At 43.6% G+C, this 20,773-nt stretch overlaps 1 protein-coding gene across 1 annotated transcript in view; it reads right to left on the minus strand.

Annotated features, from left to right (window-relative positions):
- Window positions 1-19,195: 19,195 nt before the first annotated feature.
- The window catches only part of LOC310634340 (von Willebrand factor A domain-containing protein 7-like), a 60,902-nt gene continuing 59,324 nt past the window's right edge, over window positions 19,196-20,773 (minus strand). The window contains exon 17 of the mRNA XM_083352630.1: window positions 19,196-19,576. Coding sequence (XP_083208756.1) covers window positions 19,465-19,576 — 112 coding nt within the window. The 3' untranslated portion in view covers window positions 19,196-19,464. The remainder of the gene's footprint in view (window positions 19,577-20,773) is intronic.

Genomic DNA, 20,773 nt, shown 5'->3' on the forward strand with positions numbered 1-20,773 from the left:
CTTCTGTACACGCAAAGCAACAGAGAATAATAGCAATACAGGTAGTCCTCAATTTACAACCCCAACAGAGCCCCAAATTTATGTTGCTAAGTGAGTTTTGCCCCATTTTACAACCTTTCTTGCTATGTTTGCTAAGTGAATCCCTGCAGTTGTTAAGTGAATCTGCCTTCCCCATTAACTTTGCTTGTCAGAAATTCGCAAAACACCACAGCCCATCTTAAATATGAGTCAATTGCCAAACTTCTAAATTTTGATCATGTGACAAGGGGGATCGTAAGGGTGGAAAATCGGTCGTAAGCCATTTTTATCAGTGTCACTAAGGGAATTGTTGTAAATCAAGGACTACTTGTACCCATAAAAGAGGGAAGTAAAGAAGATAATAAGAAGGATAAATACGAATATTACAGTCACATTATAGAGTTAATATATATAGACATTAGAAAGAACATTCTCCTGGTAACCATGGGAGTTGTAACCAACCATGCAACTTGGAGTCAGATCAAAAAAATAACCGTGGTTCATACCAATGAATCCAGATGAATCGGAGCAAGGGCCAAGCTATTGCCAAGGGCGTCAGAAGTTTGGTTTAAAACGATGGAGTGAATAGGACCTTCTAGTCTATCAGAAATGATCAGACGCTGCATCTGGGCACCTCCGACTGGCCCCAGCATCTTTAAAGAGATGGTATAGTTTGATCCTGAGAAAGATGAAGAAAGTTAGCAGAGCACTCCTCCAGAATCCTCTCTCATCCTCAATACTCCTTTCTTCTGAAATGGATTTTTCTTGGCACTTAAAACCCTTTCCTGACTTTTTTTTTAGCACAGATGTTGGTAATGGGGGATTTAACCCCAGGGTTGCAACAGGATATTCCACCACCTCTTACAACGGATGGAAACTAGTCAAGGAGAGAAGCAACCTAGAACTAAGGAGAAACTTCCTGACAGTTAGAACAACTAACCAGTGGAACAACCTGCCTCCAGAAGTGGTGAATGCTCCAACACTGGAAGTTTTTAAGAAGAGACTGGACAGCCATTTGTCTGAAATGGTATAGGGTTTCCTGCCTTAGCAGGGGTTTGGACTAGATGACCTCCAAGGTCCCTTCCAATATTATTATTATTATTATTATTATTATTATTATTATTATTATTATTATTATTATTATTATTATTATTATTATTATACAACACAGTATCAACAGTAGAGACCTTCAGTGTCTATTATCTCCCAGGACCCATTAATATTAGAACCATCCTTAAAAAGGCACAACAAAGAATGTTCTTCCTTCGTCAACTCAGAAAGCTGGGATTGCCCGAGGATCTGCTGATACAGTTCTACAGAGGAATGGTTGAGTCTGTCATTTGTATCTCAGGAACTGTCGGGTTTGGCACGGCAACCAAACAGGACAGGTACAGATTTCAACCGATAGTTTGGACTGCAGAAAAAAACCATTGCAACCAGCCTGCCTTCCATTGAGGACTTTTATACTGCGCGAATCAGAAAGAGGGCTGAGAAAATATTTACAGGCTCCTCACATGCCCCATTTTAGAATTGAGGCCTTTGAACTGTGGTGCTGGAGAAGACTCCTGCGAGTCCCTCGGACTGCAAGGTGATCAAACCGGTCAGTCCTAGAAGAGATCAACCCTGACTGCTCTTTAGAAGGCCAGATCCTGAAGCTAAAACTCAAATACTTTGGCCACCTAATGAGAAGGAAGGACTCACTGGAGAAGAGCCTAATGCTGGGAAAGGTTGAGGGCAAGAGAGAGAGAGAGAGAATGAGGTGGCTGGATGGAGTCACTGAAGCAGTAGGCGTGAGCTTAAATGGACTCCAGAAGATGGTAGAGGACAGGAAGGCCTGGAGGAACGTTGTCCATAGGGTCACGATGGGTTGGACACGACTTTGCAGCTAACAACAACAACACATGCTGGACATAAAGTGTTTCAACCTCACCCCTCAGGATGCCGCTATAGGGCATTGCATGCCAAAACAACTAGATACAAAGGTATCTGCAGCAGAACATCCAGATTCTGTCACAATTTTGTTCCATATAGCATTAACCTTGTGAACTCTCAAGCTTTGTCTTTCCACTATGTATTCAAATGTACAGTGATTAATACTGTGTGTGTGTGTGTGTGTGTGTCTGTCTGTCTGTCTGTCTGTCTGTGTCTCTGTGTGTCTCTGTGTGTCTGTGCCTATGTCTCTGCGTCTGTCTCTCTCTGTGTGTGTATGTATGAGTGTAGGTACTTATATATGGATGTATGAGGGCAATTCGGAAATAAACTTCTGTTTTGTTATCAGTGACAGACACTCGCAGATACAGACCTATCACCTGGTTGTTTGTATGTATACTGAGAGCTTATGCACTGGAGACAAATTCCTTGTGTCCAATCACGCTTGTTCCAATAAAGAATTCTATTGACAATTGACTAGAATAGAATAGAGCTGGAAGGGACCTTGGAGGTCTTCTAGTCCAGCCCCCTATACCATTTCAGATACGTGACTGTCTTGTCTCTTTTTAAAAATCTCCCTTGATGGAATGCCCACAATTTCTGAAGGCAAATTGTTTCACCGGTTAATTGTCCTCTCTGTTAGGAAGTTTCTCCTTAGTTCCAGGTTGCTTCTCTTTTTGATTAGTTTCCAGCCATTATTTCTTGTCTTGCCTTCTGGTGCTTTGGAGAATAGTTTGACACTTCTTCTTGTGGCAGCCCCTCCAATACTGGAATACTGCTATCAAGTCGCCCCTGTTTCTTTTTTTCTTTAGACTAGCCAAACCCAAGTCCTGCCACCGTTCTTCATATGTTTTAGTCTCCAGGCCTTGGATCATCTTAGTTGCTCTCCTCTGAACTTTTTCAAAAGTCTCAACATCTTTTTTGTAGTATGGTGACCAAAACTGGTTGCAGTATTCCAGGCGTGGTCTTACTAGGTTTTTATAAAACGGTACTAATACTTCGTGTGATCTTGATTCTATGCCTCTGTTTGTACAACCCAGGATTGTATTAGCTTTTTTGGCGGCTGCTGCACACTCAAAACTTACCTTTCGTAGGCTGTCCTTGGATTGGAAGCATGTAGCCATTCTGCTTTTCCATTATCCGGTAGGTAAAGTCAAGCAAACTCTTGCCTCTAATCTCTACCTCGTAAGAGCCCCTGGGAGTCACAGACACGGCCCACCGACCTTGCTGAGGGATAGGAGATATCTTCACGACTTTGTGATTGCTTGTGTCAATCAACATTCGAGGTTTTGTGAATGGGTCACCTATTGCGGAACGTCACAAAAAGGAATGAATTGCGTTACAGGGGGTCCTCGCCTTACGACCACAATCGAGTCCACCATTTCTGTTGCTAAGTGAAACATTTGCTAAGTGACTTTTGCCCTGTTTTATGACTTTTCTTGCCACAGTTGTTAAGTGAATCACTGCAGTTGGTAAATTAGTAACACGGTCTTTAAGGGAAGTCAGTCAGTCCCACTGTCAGTCAGTGGTGTCCCCACTGACTTTGCTTGTTCAGAAGGTCACGAAAGGGGAATGACATGACCAGTGCTTTTTTTGTAAAAAAGAAAAAGGTGCCAGAACTCACACATGCCATACAACCCACCTTGCCTACCCTACAAGGTTCCATCCAAAAAAGGTGCCGGAACTCCGTTCTGAGCGTTCTATGACAAAAAAAAGCCCTGGACATGACATTTATGCAACCGTCATAAATGTGAGTCGGCTGCCAAGTGTCTGAATTTTGATCATGTGACCGTGGGGAGGCTGCAATGGCCGTAAGTGTTAAAAACCGCCCTGAGTCACTTTTTTAGTGATGTCGTAGCTTTGAATGGTCACTAAACGAACTGTTGTGAGTCGAGGACTACCTGTACTCACAGAGGTTAAAATGCCCAGTATTATGGCTTCCTCCAAGTCAGGGCATCCGTGATCGTGCAATTGAAGCCCCGCCCCCTTTTTTTTTACATGCAGACAAGGGAAAGTGTTTGCTTGCACAGCTTGCAGCCCTTTGGGACCTTTTGTATACTCACATTTCTCCTCTCTTCAATTACCTGAAGGTTGCAAGACATTAAAGTTGAACCTCTCATGCCTTAAAGTCTTGACTGAGACTGATATTTCGGAGAGAGATTCATCCACAGGGAAGGAGAACTGAGAGCCATCCACACGATTATGGGCTATTTTAACCGGAGCGGCATTCAGGGACATTTCCAGTAGGCCAAGAGCCTTAGAAAGTTGTTTTTTCTTCACGTTTACAGAGTAGCCACCAGAAAAGGATGCCAATTCTTCATAGACGTTGCCGTAAGCTCTTTGAGAGGCTCTAGGTTTCCTCTTAACAGGCTCTGCCAAAATTAAAAACACATTTTTAGGGGGCTGGAGGCTAAAACATATAGGGAACGGTTGCTGGAATTGGGTATGTGTAGTTTAATGAAGAGAAGGACGTGGGATGACATGATAGCAGTGTTCCAATATCTCAGGGGCTGCCACAAAGAAGAGGGAGTCAAGCTATTCTCCAAAGCACCTGAAGGCAGGACAAGAAGCAACGGATGGAAACTAGTCAAGGAGAGAAGAAACCTAGAACTAAGGAGAAACTTCCTGATAGTTAGAACAATTAACCAGTGGAACAACCTGCCTCCAGAGGTAGTGAATGCTCCAACACTGGAGGTTTTTAAGAAGAGACTGGACAGCCATTTGCCTGAAATAGTATAGGGTTTCCTGCCTGAGCAGGGGGTTGGACTAGATGACCACCAAGGTCCCTTCCAACTTTATATATTATTATTATTATTATTTATTATTATTATTATTATTATTATTATTATTATTATTATTATTATTATTATTATTATTATTATTTCTTCCTTCAAGTGGCTCCTCCTGAGTTTACCAAAGAGAGGCACATGGTTTTAGGAAAGTGCCCTTTTGTCCCTCTAAAGCAGGGCTTTTCAACCTTTTCACCCATTGTGCCACTTTTAGGATATGGCAACATCCGAGTACCACCAGTCGCCTAGCAAGGTGTTAAAAACTTGATGACCAAAAAAAAGAGGAAAAAAGGAAGAAGTACAGGTAATCCTCGACCTACAACAGTTCGCTTAGTGACTGTTCGAAGTTACAATGGCACTGAAAAAAAGTCCACCCCCCCAAGCCACAGCTGAGCAAGACACCTGCCTGCCCGCCCGGCGGCACTCTTCCTCCTGTCCGAGGTTTTCATTGTTGTGAGCATTTCTGTTGAGGATTGGCAGCAGGGTTGGGTGGGGGGTGGGGTGTTTGGTTTTTATTCCCCCCATCTGCTGAGTGGTTGCAGCAGGTTTGGGTCACTTCACATGACCCTGGGACACTGTGACCGTCATAAATATGAATCAGTTGCCAAGCATCTGAATGTAAATCACAAGACCCTGGAGATGCTGCAGCATTCCAGCTGATCGGCGCTTCTTCTGGGCTCAGAAGCGCCAGGATCAGCGCCGACCTCCAGCTGGAGCCTGGCGCTGATCCTGGTGCTTCTGCTGAGCCCTGACAGCCCTGCAGCTCCAGCCGTCTCTCGCTCTGGCTTGTGCGGTGCTGCCACCAGTTCAGCTCATTCTCCTCCCCCGCTACTACTTTTCTAGGATGGTCATGTACCACCTGCCAGGTGCCAATGTACCACAGGTGGTACCCATACCACTGGTTCAAAAGCCCTGCTCTAAAGGTAGTCCTTGACTTACGACCACAATTGAGCCCAGAATCTATGTTGCTAAGGGAGAAATTTGTTAAGGGAGTTTGGCCCCCTTTTAGGACTTTTCCTGCCACAGTTATGAAGTGAATCGCTGCAGTTGTTAAATTAGTAACACGGTTGTTAAGTGAATCTGGTTTCCCCATTGACTTTGTCAGAAAGTCACAAAAGGGGATCCCCGGGACACTGCAACCGTCATAAATATGAACCAGTAGTCAATCCTCTGAATTTTGATCACATGACCATAGGGATTCTGCAGTGGTCATAAGTGTGGAAAACAATCATAACTCACTTTTTTTCAGTGCCGTTGTAACTTTGAATGTTCACTGTTGTAAATCGAGGATTACCTGCACCTGCTATTTATCATTTTTATTTAATGTGGTTTTATACATTGGGACCAGGGCTTATATGACATGCTAGCTGAAGCCGACTCTAAGCGAGACCGTTATTAAGTAAGTTTTGCCCCATTTTTACAACCCTTCTTGCCACATGTAAATGAATCCCTGCAGCTGCTAAGTTACTAACACTGTTGTTAAAGGAATCTGGCTTCCCCACTGAAGTTGCTTGTCAGGCGGTCATAAAAGGAAGGCAATCACAAGATCTTGGGACACTGCAAACCATCATGAATATAAGCCAAACATCTGAATTTGGAAAGAAAGAAGGAAGGAAGGGAGGGAGGGAGGGAGGGAAGCAAGGAAGGAAGGAAGGAAGGAAGGAAGGAAGGAAGGAAGGAAGGAAGGAAGGAAGGAAGGAAGGAAGGAAGGCAGGCAGGCAGGCAGGCAGGCAGGCCCATAGAACCATTTTTTGTAAGCAGATTTCACTGCCCAGGGTGAAATGAGGGAGACTGGCAGCCTAGAAACACAATTAATGAATTAATAAATTAATAAACAAATTTCAGCTGGCCTGCTCACTCTGTCTAGAACAGACATGTCAAACGCAAGGCCTGGGGGCCGGATCCGGCCCGCAAAGTGGTTTCATGCGGCCCATGAAGCCATCCTGGAAACAGTGAGGGAACGGCCCCCACTGCCTTGGCCCTGGCCCAGAGACCCTCCTTCTGCCAGAGACCCTCAGATCTGTCCCACTCCTGCCCAGGCCCCCATAGGCACCCTTGATGCGAACGATGTACAGCTGGCCACGCCCACCCAGTAAGTCATATGCACTCTACCCACGCCCACCCAGTAGGCCACGCCCACCCAGACCATACCCACCCAGCCCCTTGAGGGCAATCTCAATGCTGATGCGGCCCTCAATGAAATTGAGTTTGACACCCCTGGTCTAGAAGGATATGCTTTGGGTACCTTCAACATGGGAAATAAAATGAGCAGAGGTCCAGAAGCAATGTACCTCCATCGCTTCCTCAGCCCTCTGGACTAAGCTCCCTCTGAGATCTGGATTTCACTCTAACCATTTTTCCAGAAAGTGGTTAAAACCTGGCTATCCCACTGGCCTCTGTGACGGCCTCCAAAATGTAGTTTATAGTCCTGGAATTCCACAGTTGTCTCCCATCTAAATAATATCTAAGCCCAACTTTACTTAGTTTTTGAACTCAAACAATGTCAACAGATTTCTTTTTCTAAACACAATATTTCTTTACCTTGGGAATTGGAAGAGACGGGAACTTCTAGTCCCAGAATTTGAACTTTGTTGGCTGGTGAATTCTGGGAGTTGAAGTCCATCCCTCTTCAAGTTATCAAGGTTGAGAAATACTACTTGAGCCTCCTCCAAAAACATATCTCAGCCTGTCCTTCTGGTGACCTCACTGCAATGCATCATCCCCATCTCTCCTGTCCTTCTCAGAAGACGTACCTCTTTTTATACAGATAGTCCTCGACTTACAACCGTTCATTTAGTAATGGTTCGAAGTTACAATGGCACTGAAAAAAGTGACTTATGGCCATTTTTCACATTTACGACCATTGCAACATCACGTGTCCAAATTCAGATGTTTGGCAACTGACTCATATTTATGACAGTTGCAGTGTCCCGGGGCCATGTGATCCCCTTTTGCAACCTTCTGATAAGCAAAGTCAGTGAGGAAGCCAGATTCACTTAACAAAACATTGTTACTAACTTAACCACTGTAGTGGTTCTCTTAACAACTCTGGCCTGAGAGATTGTAAAAGGGGTCAACATTCACTTAACAACTGTCCCATTTAACAACAGAAAATTTTGGGCTCAATTGTGGTCGTAAGTTGAGGACTACTTGTATACGGTTCCCTGATCAATGAAATACGCCTGTGGCTGGGGACATCTGCATCTTCCTGAGAGCCCATGGAAATGTCACTCAGGGCGCCATGCCCTCAGCACCATCCAATGAGGTATAAAAGGGGCGGAGTTTGAATCTTGACCTCATGATGCGCCCTTCCACGTTTGCCCTTCCTGCTTCTCCCCACTAATACTCATGGCTGTTAGCGTGGTTTTCTTCAGTGACCATAGATGTCAGAAAGATAGCAAGGCTTTTCTTCAGGATGTTTCAGATCCCCAGGGATTCTGTCTTACCATCTCGTACAAAAAATTTTTTTGCGGCTTCAGTGGCCATTTCAGGAACTTCCTTGTGCAAATAGGAGTGAGAGGAGAGCAGGGCATCAGTCGCCTCTTTATTGTTTCCCCCAGGAGCGGAGGGGTCTTGGGTCACCTCATTTTTCCCACCGTGTCCACATTTGTCTGCATGGGGGGAAAAAAACATAATAAAAATGCACATTAAAAAAGGGGAGGGTTTTGACTGCGTAGTTGCGGTGGCTGTTGTTTTTTTTTACTTTTTAAAACACTTACGGAGGCATCCATCTTTCAACCAATTCCGTTGGCTCCCAATCAAAAATTAAAAGACACTTAAAATTACGGGTAGTCCTCGACTCACAACATTTCATTTAGCGACCCATCGAAGTTACAACGGCACTGGAAAAAGTGACTTATGACCGTTTTTCATACTTACAACCATTGCAGCATCCCCCCGGTGACGTGATCAGAATTCAAGTGCTGTTGAATTAGTATCAAGTCAATCACAGGTCACGTTTTGGGAATAGCTGCTTTTTTACTTAGCTGCCTTCTCCCAAATCATTACAGATACAGGTAGTCCTCAAGTTACGACAGCCTCAGAAAAAGTGATTTATGACCTGTCCTTGCACTTATGACCATACAGCTTCACTCCTGCAGTCACGTGGCTGCAGTTACAACTGGTTGCGGCATCCTGTAACCCATTACATTCAATTCTACAAATTATGTACTTTTCTTATAATTCTGGAGACTTGGTTGAGAGTTTAAACTTTTCAAACAGTACAACTATTCAAATTATTTAGATTCTTTTAATTTGGAAAACTGTCTCACTTTTCCCTAACAGGACAAACTTTCTATATAGAGATATTCCAGTGCTGTTAGCACAGCTGGTAGACCAGATCAGGAAATCAACTCCAGAGGAAGGCTAAAATTATTTTTTTATTGAGATTGACTATAATAATAGTGTCTTGCAAGCCTCATTGATCTGTATCATTCTCCTCTCTTATGTACTCAGGGAGGTGTCTGTCTGGGCCTCTGCTGAATGTTATCTGTTTATTATGGACTTGAGATATTTTCCCCCCTCTTCTTTTTGATAATGGAGTTTGTGTATCTCCCTCAAAGACATCTTTTTTACTCTCTACATAGGTAAAGGTAAAGGTAAAGGTTCCCCTGCACATGCGTGCTAGTCATTTCCAACTCTAGGGGCTGGTGCTCATCTCCGTTTCAAAGCCGAAGAGCTGGCGCTTGTCCGAGGACATCTCCGTGGTCATGTGGCCGGCATGACTAGACGCCAAAGGTGCACGGAACGCTGTTACCTTCCCACCGTAGTGGTCCCTATTTTTCTACTTGCATTTTTTACGTGCTTTCGAACTGCTAGGTTGGCAGAAGCTGGGACGAGTAACAGGCGCTCACTCTGCTATGCGGCACTCGGGATTCGACCCGCCAAACTGCCGACCTTCTGATCGACAAGCTCAGCGTCCTAACCCACCGAGCCACCGCGTCCCTTAGTACTCTCTACATTGTTGTCCCCAATTCAGGTCTGAACCTGGTGCCAAAGCCGATGAAGAACAACAGGCATGAGGTGCAGGTTTTGTTTCCTTTAATTGAAGCGCTCCAAGAAAAGGGGCCCTGGTCAGAAAATGCCTAGGAACCCTGAACCATAGAATTAAGAAAGGTTTATACATTTTCACTAAAGCAGAAGGAGGGGATAAGGTGGGATAGATAAGAAATATCTAGAAATGTGAAATTTACACAGGCCCAAAACTTAAGAGAGAATTTTTATAAAATGTTTTATAGGTGGCATCTAGACCCTAAAAAATTAGCAAGTATGTATCTGAACTGCCAGCCCAAATGTTGGAGGTGTGGCTGTGAGGATGCAACGTATTTTCATATATGGTGGACTTGTAAAAAGGTTAAAGCTTTTTGGATTAAAATTTGGTGGAATATGCAAAAGATATTTAAGAAAAGGATAAAGTTTTCTCCGCAATTGTTTTTATTGGGTATTATTACAGATACTACTGTTATAGATACAAAGTTAATGTTGAATTTAGTAACGGCAGCGAGACTTTTAGTAGCACAATATTGGAAGAAGGAAGAACTGCCGACTATAGAAGAGTGGACTTTGAAAGTTTCTAACTTGGCGGAAATGGCAAAGATTTCAGCATATTTGAAAGATCAATCCCAACAGAGATACATTGTGGAATGGAGAAGATGGATTGAATATATTCAGAATAAATATGGGACTAAAAAGTATCATTTAGCATTTGAATAAGTAGCGGATTTTTATGACGTATATGTAGTTAGTAGTTACTTTATTAATATTTTGACTATGGAGAGTTAAAGTGTGATAGAATTTAATGTTTTATTATTGTTGTTAGCTTATTTTAGATTATGCTTGTTTGTATTATTATACCCTGTATTCAGCTCTGGGAAGTCGGGGAGAGGGGAGGGGAGGGGAGGGTTGGGGGGGGTTGGGGAGAGGGGAGGGGGAGGAGGGGGCTTTCTGTATTCAAAATGTATTGTAAAACTTTTCAATAAAAAATATCGTCTAATAAACATTTTGATAATGATCTAACAATTATTCCAAGCCTTGGTTAATGAATGCTTCAGGAGTTATCTAATACACGTTCTATTTTGCTCCAGGCCATCCCTATTCCTAGCTTCTAGCTGAGCTATGCAAGATGCCTAACTCCAGGGCTTTTTTTCTCATAGAACGCTCAGAACGGAGTTCCGGCACCTTTTTTGGATGGAACCTTGTAGGGTAGGCAAGGCAGGTTGTATGACATGTGTGAGTTCCGGCACCTTTTTTTCTTTTACGAAAAAAAAGCACTGCCTAATTCTTTGTTACATTTATCAGATTTCTTACAACCCAGAATTGTTACAAGCTTTTACACGTGCATAAGCTTTATACGTGTGAATAAGCATTCTTTGTTCTTGCCAGACAGACTCACAATTACAGGCTTTCCCGTCTCCTGTCTCCTGTCTGCTTTGTTTTAGCAGCCAGTGCATCAATATCTCTGTTAAAGTTGTCATGAATGTAGAAAAACAAAGAAATGGATCCCTTACATGTTTGCGCCTACCATATTTTTACTTTATTTTTTTAAAATGTTTCATTTCTTTGTTTGATTGTTGCAATCTGCCTGGAGTTGTTGAGAATCAGGTGGCATGTAAGTTAATATATTCTTATTAATGTTTTGAATTATTCTTAGCCTGGCTGAGATCCTAGGATCAATAGAAGGCATGTAGACAGCAGATTTTCTTTGAGTTGGTTACAAACAGAAAGCATCGCTTTATGTTCTCTAGCCAAAATGTACATCAAATGTGTACATCAAGTCTCAAAAACAATGAAAAATTACTGATTTCTTTTTCTAGAGGTGCAGCTCCAGAGAATGTTTGTGAGCAGATGATTGCCATGGAGGCAAAGGGAACAAAAAATTATAGGCCAAGTAAATGGTCATAAAGCCCCCATTGTTCCTGGCCAGATATTACAGACAAAAGAACTTCAAATATTGCAGCTGAAATAGCTGTTGCTAAGAGACATTTAAATCCCAGCAACCCAGAAGCTGTAGAAAATCTTAAATCCCTGACCAATAAGGGCAAACCTTATGCTTTCCCTTAACACAGAAGCCTATCATGAAATCTCAACTCTGAAGATACCTCAGTTTCCTCTAAACTAGCATTTCATGATCTTGGCAATTTCACGATGTGTTACTGGGGAATTTTGGGAGCTGAAATGCACCTCTCTTCAAGTTGCCAAAGTTGAGAAACATTGATCTAAATGCTGTCACTGCATTCTAAGTCAGGTACAGTAGTTCTCAACTCACAACTACAAAGGAGTGCAAAAGTTGGGTTGTTAAGATATTTGCTAAGTGAGTTTTGCCCTCATGCCGCAACCTTCCTTGCCACCATTGTTAAGTGAATCACTGCAGTTGTTAAGTTAGTAACATGGTTGTTAAGAGAATCTGGCTTCCCAACTGACTTTGCAAAAAGTTATCATGTGACCCTGCAATTGTCATACATTTGAGTCCATTGTCAAGAGTCTGAATTTTGATCACACGACCATGGGAGATGTTGCAATGGTCATAAGTGAAAAATGGTCATAAGTCATTTTTTTCAGTGCCATCGTAACTTCGAACAGTCGCTAAATGAATGGCTGTAAGTCGAGGACTACTTATATAACACAGCCAACCACCTGTCAAGTCCTAAGTGCATTGTTGCTGGTCTGACAATTATTGCTTCTTAGCTTGCCAACGAACGTAGGGGGAGGGAAAGGGATTGAAATGCAGATTTCAAAAGATGAAGAAAGCAGACCGTGAGACCCAAGAACAATTCACCAGGTGTCTGGCCAGACCCAGAGACACTTTCTCATAACAATATCTTTCCACCTAATTGGGCAACGTGACCTGACCAAGGAGGAGGAGGAGGGGGGAATTCTATACTTTTTGCAAATGCATGCTGAAAAAACTTTACTCAGTAAAGTTTTACATTAAGAGTTCGGAAAGCCTCGAAGGTGTTTACTTGGTTGGGTTTGTCATTCGGAATCCTGACACCACCCATCCATCTATTCCCCAATCTCACTTAATCATAGCTATGTTGGCTAGAGAGAGGTGTGGAAAGGAAGATGCTGGAAGATCAACAGTAGGGCAGATTGGCCCCTTGGATGTGCCCTCCCTGCATTCAAGGGTGGCAGCGCAAGGCACCTGTGACAGGTCTAAACATCTTACCTGAGCTCAGTTGCTTTCTTGGAGGTGTTTCATTATCCAAATTAGATAACATCATCAGGGCTAATGGACTAGCACTGAAGATGTTACCTAGTTTGGATAATGAAATGTGTGCAAGAAAGCAACCAAGCTCAGAGAGCACCAAGGACCCATCATTTCAAGCCAGAGCCAAAAAATATTCTCCTTTATTGAAACAACTTACTTATTCTCTTGCCACTTTACCAGCACTTTACTTCTCATTTCCATCTCTTCTTTCTTTCTTTCTTTCTTTCTTTCTTTCTTTCTTTCTTTCTTTCTTTCTTTCTTTCTTTCTTTCTTTCTTTCTTTCTTTCTTTCTTTCTTTCTTTCTTTTTTCACTCTGCCCAGAACACTTTTGCGGGAACATGTTCCTGGCTGGACTAAACACGCCTACTTCAGTCTGGACTTAGAACTATCTCTAACTGGCTGGTCTACATGTGAATGTTTTCATTTTTCTAGAAGGGACTTTTGGGGAGACTCCCGATACTGAATATTAGCTTTTGGTCTTCATCGGAAGTGGCAAAAGTTAGAACTTGGCAGAAGTTCATATATTTTGCTTGGAATGTGCGTTCCCGCCTTCCCCAGGGTTCCTAGCCTCAGTTCTGTTTATTCATGAATAGGGAAGAAAATGATGATTTTTTTGTCAGTCAGCCATGTTTGTGAAGACAAATCAGTAATGAAAATTTGGTGACATTCTCCTGAATGGGCACCATATGAAACAAAATGTCTCCCTGATGCCTTGTACAGGCTGACTACCTTTTGATTTTGCTGACTTTTTGGGGGAAAAATATAATAAACACAATGTCGCTGAAATTTAGCAGTTAAAAACTAGGAGGGAGAACATTTTTACCTCAGAAAAACTGGTTTAGTTATATGTGAGTTGCACGGTCTGCTGAAACGTAATCATTAAGCAATGTCTTCTTTTGTTTTTGTAGAGCACGTGCTGCTGGTCTGACCCAGAACTGGAGAAAGAGAGAAGAGGGAACGGTTGCTGGAATTGGGTATGTCTAGTTTAACGAAGAGAAGGGTGAGGGGTGACATGATAGCAGTGTTCCAATATCTCCGGGGCTGCCACAAAGAAGAGGGAGTCAAGCTATTCTCCAAAGCACCTGAAAGCAGGACAAGAAGCAACGGATGGAAACTAGTCAAGGAGAGAAGCAACCTAGAACTAAGGAGAAACTTCCTGACAGTTAGAACAATTAACCGGTGGAACAACCTGCCTCCAGAGGTGGTGAATGCTCCAACACTGGAGGTTTTTAAGAAGAGACTGGACAGCCATTTGCCTGAAATGGTATAGGGTTTCCTGCCTGAGCAGGGGGTTGGACTAGATGACCTCCAAGGTCCCTTCCAACTTTATATTATTATTATTATTATTATTATTATTATTATTATTATTATTATTATTATTATTATTATTATTATTATTAATATTATGAGAGAAAAAGATGGGGAAAAACACAGAAAGAAAATAAGAGCTGCACAGATTGTTTTAGAAGGGAAGAGCTGGAGAGAAAAGGGAGAAAAAGCTGCAGAGCAAAGTTGATATGAGTGTGAAGAGCAGTTGAGAGAACATAGAATAATAGAGTTGGAAGAAGTTCTCAGCTGTTTCTCAGTTGGAGAAGAAAACTCTATGGTAGCTTCTCTGAAGGGAGAGAACCAAAGTCCTGGAAAGGTATCTTCAACCAAGAGAAGAAAGAGGGAGAAGGTGGCTGTGGGCAGAAGGTCTTTAATAAAGCCCTAGTCTCTGGGGAAGAACTGGCAGAAGACTCCCAAGAGAGGTCCTTCTCCCAACAGAGAAGACACAAAAGGGGATCCAAGGAAAAGAGATGAGCAGTGCTGAGCACATTCATTTGTGAATCCAGCACATTCCCCCCTTCTACGCTTTCTTCACAATCCTGGAAATGGGAGAAGAAGATGTAGTGAAGTATGGGGAGGAAATGAAGCATTCAGGAGGAGCGTTAGAGGGCAATAGACCAGACATGTCAAACACAAGGCCCGGGGGCCGGATCCGGCCCGCGAAGTGGTTTTGTGTGGCCCGCGAAGCCATCCTGGAAACAGTGAGGGAACGGCCCCCACTGCCTTGGCCCTGGCCCAGAGACCCTCCTTCTGCCAGAGACCCTCAGATCTGTCCCACTCCTGCCCAGGCCCCCATAGGCACCCTTGATGTGAACGATGTAGAGCTGGCTACGCCCACCCAGTAGGCCATATGCACTCTAGCCACGCCTACCCAGTAGGCCACGCCCACCCTGGCCATACCCACCCGGCCCCCTGAGGGCAACCGCAGTGCTGATGCGGCCCTCAATGAAATTGAGTTTGACACCCCTGCAATAGACTCTCGGTGAGAGGCCTAAGAAGAAACCTGACCTTTGTAGAAGCCAGGATTCTGTTGTTAATATCCATTGTAAATAGTTTTGCTATGTACAGTATAGAAGATCCATAAGATCCACCAACTTGGTTCCCTATGTTGGTTACCATCCTCGTAACCTTAACCCACACCTCCAATCATAAAAAGAACCGAGTCACACCATGGCAGATGGAAATAATGGACCTTCTGGGGGTCATATGAAACTTCCTGTTTTTTCAGGATTTCACCGTAGGAAAAATGGAGGATCTATTTGTACCTGGAGGAAAGCAGGACACATCATAGGAAGACCTTCCCACCCACCGGTTACCTTCAAAACAGGCTTTCAACGGTTCAGTGGCATTCTTCTTTTTAAGTGTTCCACCTTTCTTGAGTTGTTTTCCAGGCAAAGGGTTTTTCTCCATGATCGCCTGCATCATCCTCTTTTCTGTGATATTGGCATCGGTGGAGTCACTTGAAGCAAAGCCCTCCAATTCGTGGTTGTGATAAAACCCACTCACAAGTCCCACGCAGAGAAGCAAAGGAAGTTCCCTGGACAACAGCATAGTTTGCGGCTCGACTTGGGCAGGCAGGACAAAACTAAACGAGTTTTCCCCCAGGTCTGCCTCACAACCTCTGCCTGCCTGTCTTGGCTGTGGGAGTTAAATAGCTGAAGTGATACGGGGGTGGGTGGGTGGGTGGGAAAAGGAGCCTCTTGCCAATTGTTCATCTTCTTCTTTTTTTCATATTGAAATTGCCTTTCTAATGAAATCGGGATCATACCCTCCAGCTGCAAGGAGGAAGGTTACAAATTGAGTTTTTGACCAGTTGCCAGACTGGTATTTGCTGAAGCCCCGTGGGTTGCAGTGGGGGAGTATGTGAGTCCTGTTTGTTTAGATCAGTGTTTTGCAACCTTGGCAACTTTAAAGATGTGCATACTTCAACTTTGACATTAAAAACCTTTCACTGTGTTTTTGCTTTGAAAGCATTGTGCTTTAGAGACCTTTGTCACTTTCTACGTTTTTCCGGCACAAGAGCACAATGCAGCCTTCTGATAACAGAATAGTAGAATAACAGAGTCGGAAGGGACCTTGGAGGTCTTCTAGTCCAGGGGTCCCCAACCCCCAGTCTGTGGACCAGTACCGTTCCGTGGCATGCCACAAACAAACAAAGGCCCATTTGTAGGATTACAGGCAGCACACAAAACCACACACTCTCCGGTCTGTGGAAAAACCTTTCTCCACAGAACCGGTTCCTGGTGCCCAAAAGGTTGGGGACGTCTGTTTTTAGTCCATCTCCCTGTTCTAGCAGAAAACCTCAAACCATTTCAGACAAATGGCTGGCCAATCTCTTCTTAAAAAATCTCTAGTGATGGAGCACCTACAACGTCTGGAAGCAAGTCATTCCAATGATTAATTGTTCTCCTTAATTCCAGGTTGCTTCTCTCCTTGATTAGTTTCCATCCATTGTTTCTTGTCCTGCCCTCTGGTGCTCTGGAAAATAAATTGACTCCCTCTTCTTGGTGGCAACCTCTCTCAAATACTGGATGGGTATTAAGATGGGCCACCATTTTCCCATTAGGACATATGGAACGCTATTCTTGCCCTCAAACTGGAGTCTGTGAGGGTCTGGATGGGAGGGAGCAGGTTACATCTCACCCTGGCAAGATGAAGTAACACTGGGTCTTTGGGTCCCCCGGATCTGGTGATTTTTTTTCATCTTTACCTCTTTATGGGATAACATCCCCCCAGACAGAGCTGGTGTGCAGTCTGGGGATCCTCCTGGACTCCTGGCTGCTGCTCAAAAAGAAAGTGGCCAATGTAGTCAAGAGGGCATTGCACAGATTCATCTTTTGCACTAGCTGTAACTGTTTGTGCTCTACGCACTATCACTTCCTGATTGCGGTTACTGCAAGGTAATCTATATGGGGCTGACTTTAAAGAACATTTGAAAGGTGCAATGTTTAAGATGTTGCTTGTTTAAGATGGACGACTGTATAGATTTTCTATAAATAAATAAATACATACATACATACATACATACATACATACATACATACATACGTACATACATACTCTCAACAGACATAGTTACTTCTGAGGTTAGTTTTGTTTGGATCAGCCAGGGAGATGGGGCAAAAGTACTTCAGTTTGGCTGATTATGATCTCAATGTAAGGGGAGCCCAGGGACCAGAAATAAGATCCATTTTGCATCAGGACATTTCTTCAATGTACATCATTTCTGGAGTGAAAGTGAACAAAGGAATCTGCCTGAGAGATGCAAGTTATTTTTCAGCATCTCCATTCCTCAAATCTTATCCATAAGTGTATCTGAAAAATTAGTAGCCCTGGGGAATTCCGGGAGTTGAAGTTCATAGGTCTTAAAATTTCTATGATTGAGAAACATAAGGCTGAAATTCAGCAGGTGCACTTTGAATGCTAGTGCCGAGAAGGGCCAATGGGAGAAGATGCATTTCTTGAATTTATATTGGCCACAAGCTTTTTCAAAAGAAAATCTATTGCTTTCTGGGCTCTTAATCCTTTGTCCTCAGTAACGCTGTCCTTGGTGGACCAGCGCTACAGCAAACAAAATCTATAAGGTGGTTGGAGATGTCCCTTAAAATTGTGTTGTATTCCCCTCAGGAGAGCTCACAAAGTCTATTCGGATAGATCTACACATTTCTCCACGTGATATTGCAAAGTGCGTAGGAAATGAGCAGTGCTTTTGTTGTGATGTTGTTGCACTGCTTGTGTTATTCTCCCACTGTCCCCTGGATCCATCTTAACTTTCTTTGATATAAGCAGGAGGGAGGGAGGCACAGAGGGAAAATGCCATCAGGCTTTCAAGATTCCTTACTTACCGTATCCTGCACTAGTTTTGCTCAACCTCAGCAACTTTAAGATGCATGGGGGAATTCTGGGAATTGATATCCACATACCTTAAAGTTGCTGAGGTTGAAAAACATTGCTCTATATCAATAAAGTAGGCTCCAGGATTTCTGATACAATCTATTCCTTAACCTGGACTTACCTTAAGGGCCTGATAGATACACCTTCCAGATTCATAGTTGACATTTTATTTATTTATTTATTTTTAAATTGCGGTTGTTATTTACACACAGTGTTCCAAATAGTTCTAACTCAGGGGTGTCAAACTCAATTTCATTGAGGGCCGCATCAGCATTGCGGTTGCCCTCAGGGGGCTGGGTGGGTGTGGCCTACTGGGTGGGCGTGGCTAGAGTACGTATGGCCTACTGGGTGGGCAAGGCCAGCTCTACATCGTTCGCATCAAGGGTGCCTATGGGGGCCTGGGCAGGAGTGGGACAGATCTGAGGGTCTTTGTCAGGAGGAGGGTCTCTGGGCCAGGGCCAAGGCAGTGGGGGCTGTTCCCTCAATGTTTCCAGGATGGCTTTGCGGGCCACATGAAACCACTTCGCGGGCCGGATCCGGTCCCCAGGCCTTGTGCTTGACATGTCTGTTCTAACTGGAATACTTTTGGCTATAAAGTCTGGGACCCCTGATTCCCATAGAATTGAAATTTGGCAAATTTTATAAAGCATTTTATGACCTAACACAAAATGTCATTAAAATTTTCCTGTGGTCAACGGGGGTTCCCAATCCCTGAGCTGCAGACTACTACCAGTCCGTGGCCTGTTAGGAACCAGGCTGCACAAGCGAGCAAAGCCTCATTTGCACACGCATGAGATCTAGGTACTGCGTGTAACCATATCCCCCTCTCCGGGCCATGGAAAAATTGTTTTCCAGAGAACCTGTTCCTGGTGCCCAGAAGATTGAGGCCTGCTGCAGTACAGTTCGACACTGACTATTTTCAAGGCAGATACCCTAAATTTTAAAGAACATTTGTAGTGAAAGCAGTGCATTAGACGCCGTGCTATCAAGCGCCAGGTAAATCAGAAAACCCAGGCCATTCAAATGAGTATAAAGGTTTATTGTAAGCTTAAGCTCTCTACAAGAATCTGAGCTACTAAGAGTCAAAGAGTCAAAGGTGAGCTGGACTTAGATCTCTTGTGGTCCCAAAGGGATTCATGACTGATGACACATTTGATCCCTTCCTCGAGCTGAGCCGGGCCATCTCCTACATCTGCCATTCTTGATGACATTGAGGAATCTGGTAAGAAAATATCTCTTATCTTTGACCCAGGCTCACGCGTTGTCTAGTTTTGACTAAAGAGTAGAGGGTAAAATGCTTTAATGAAGACGAGGTGTAGGCGTAGGGTTTCTGTAGCCCATCGTGAAACTGCTTGTGTTTCCATCCTCATCACTGATCAAAACTTCCACAAAAGAATCACAGCAGGTTGACCTACAGAGGGGAGCCAAAATAACGAGGCGGATAAATAACAGGAGAGCGTGAAGGAGGAAGAGTTTGGACAGCTACAAGCTGCATGAGGACTAAAAACCAAGGCGCTAGAATTCAGCAAGCAGTGAAAGATTTAGAGGGTGTGACCAATTCACCAAGGCGGCTCCGCTGCTAACACGTTCCATCAATGCAAAGTACAGGTTGTCCTCTACTTACGACCATTCATTTAGCGACTGTTGAAGTTACAACAAAACTGAAAAAGGTGGCTTGCAATCAGTCCTTGCACTTATGACCTTGCAGCACCCCTAAAGTCATGTGATCAAAAATTCAGACCCTTGGCATGCAGCGTTGTAGTTGCAGCGTGCCAGGGACATGCGATTTGTGGTCTTCCCAGCCAGCCAGCTCCCAACAAGCAAAGTCAGTGGGGGAATCTGGTTTCAACGAATGACTGCGTGACTCATTTAACAATGGCAGTGATTCACTTAACAACAGTGGCAAGAAAGGTCATACAGCTGCCAAAAAAGCCAACACAGGGCTAGGCTGCATTAACAGAGGAATAGAATCAAGATCACGTGAAGTATTAATACCACTTTACAATGCCTTGGTAAGGCCACACTTGGAATACTGCATCCAGTTTTGGTCACCACGATGTAAAATCGATGTTGAGACTCTAGAAAAAGTATAGAGTAGAGCAACAAAGATGATTGGGGGACTGGAGACTAAAACATATAAGGAACGGCTGCTGGAATTGGGTATGTCTAGTTTAATGAAGAGAAGGACTAGGGGTGACATGATAGCAGTGTTCCAATATCTCAGAGCCTGCCACAAAGAAAAGGGAGTCAAACTATTCTCCAAAGCGCCTAAAGGCAGGACAAGAAGCAACGGATGGAAACTAATCAAGGAGAGAAGCAACCTAGAACTAAGGAGAAACTTCCTGACAGTTAGAACAATTAACCAGTGGCACAACCTGCCTCCAGAAGCTGTGAATGCTCCAACACTGGAAGAGACTGGACAGCCATTTGTCTGAAATGGTATAAGGTTTCCTGCCTCAGCAGGGGGTTGGACTAGATGACCTCAAAGGTCCCTTCCAACTTTATTATTATTATTATTTGGGTGAGACTCACTTAAAAACCACTACGCTTAGCAGTAAAAATTGTGGTCCCAATTGTGGTTGAAAGTCGAGAAGGACCTATACTTATT

This window comes from Vipera ursinii (genome assembly GCF_947247035.1).
Source record: "Vipera ursinii genome assembly, chromosome: 2".
NCBI lineage: Eukaryota > Metazoa > Chordata > Lepidosauria > Squamata > Viperidae > Vipera > Vipera ursinii.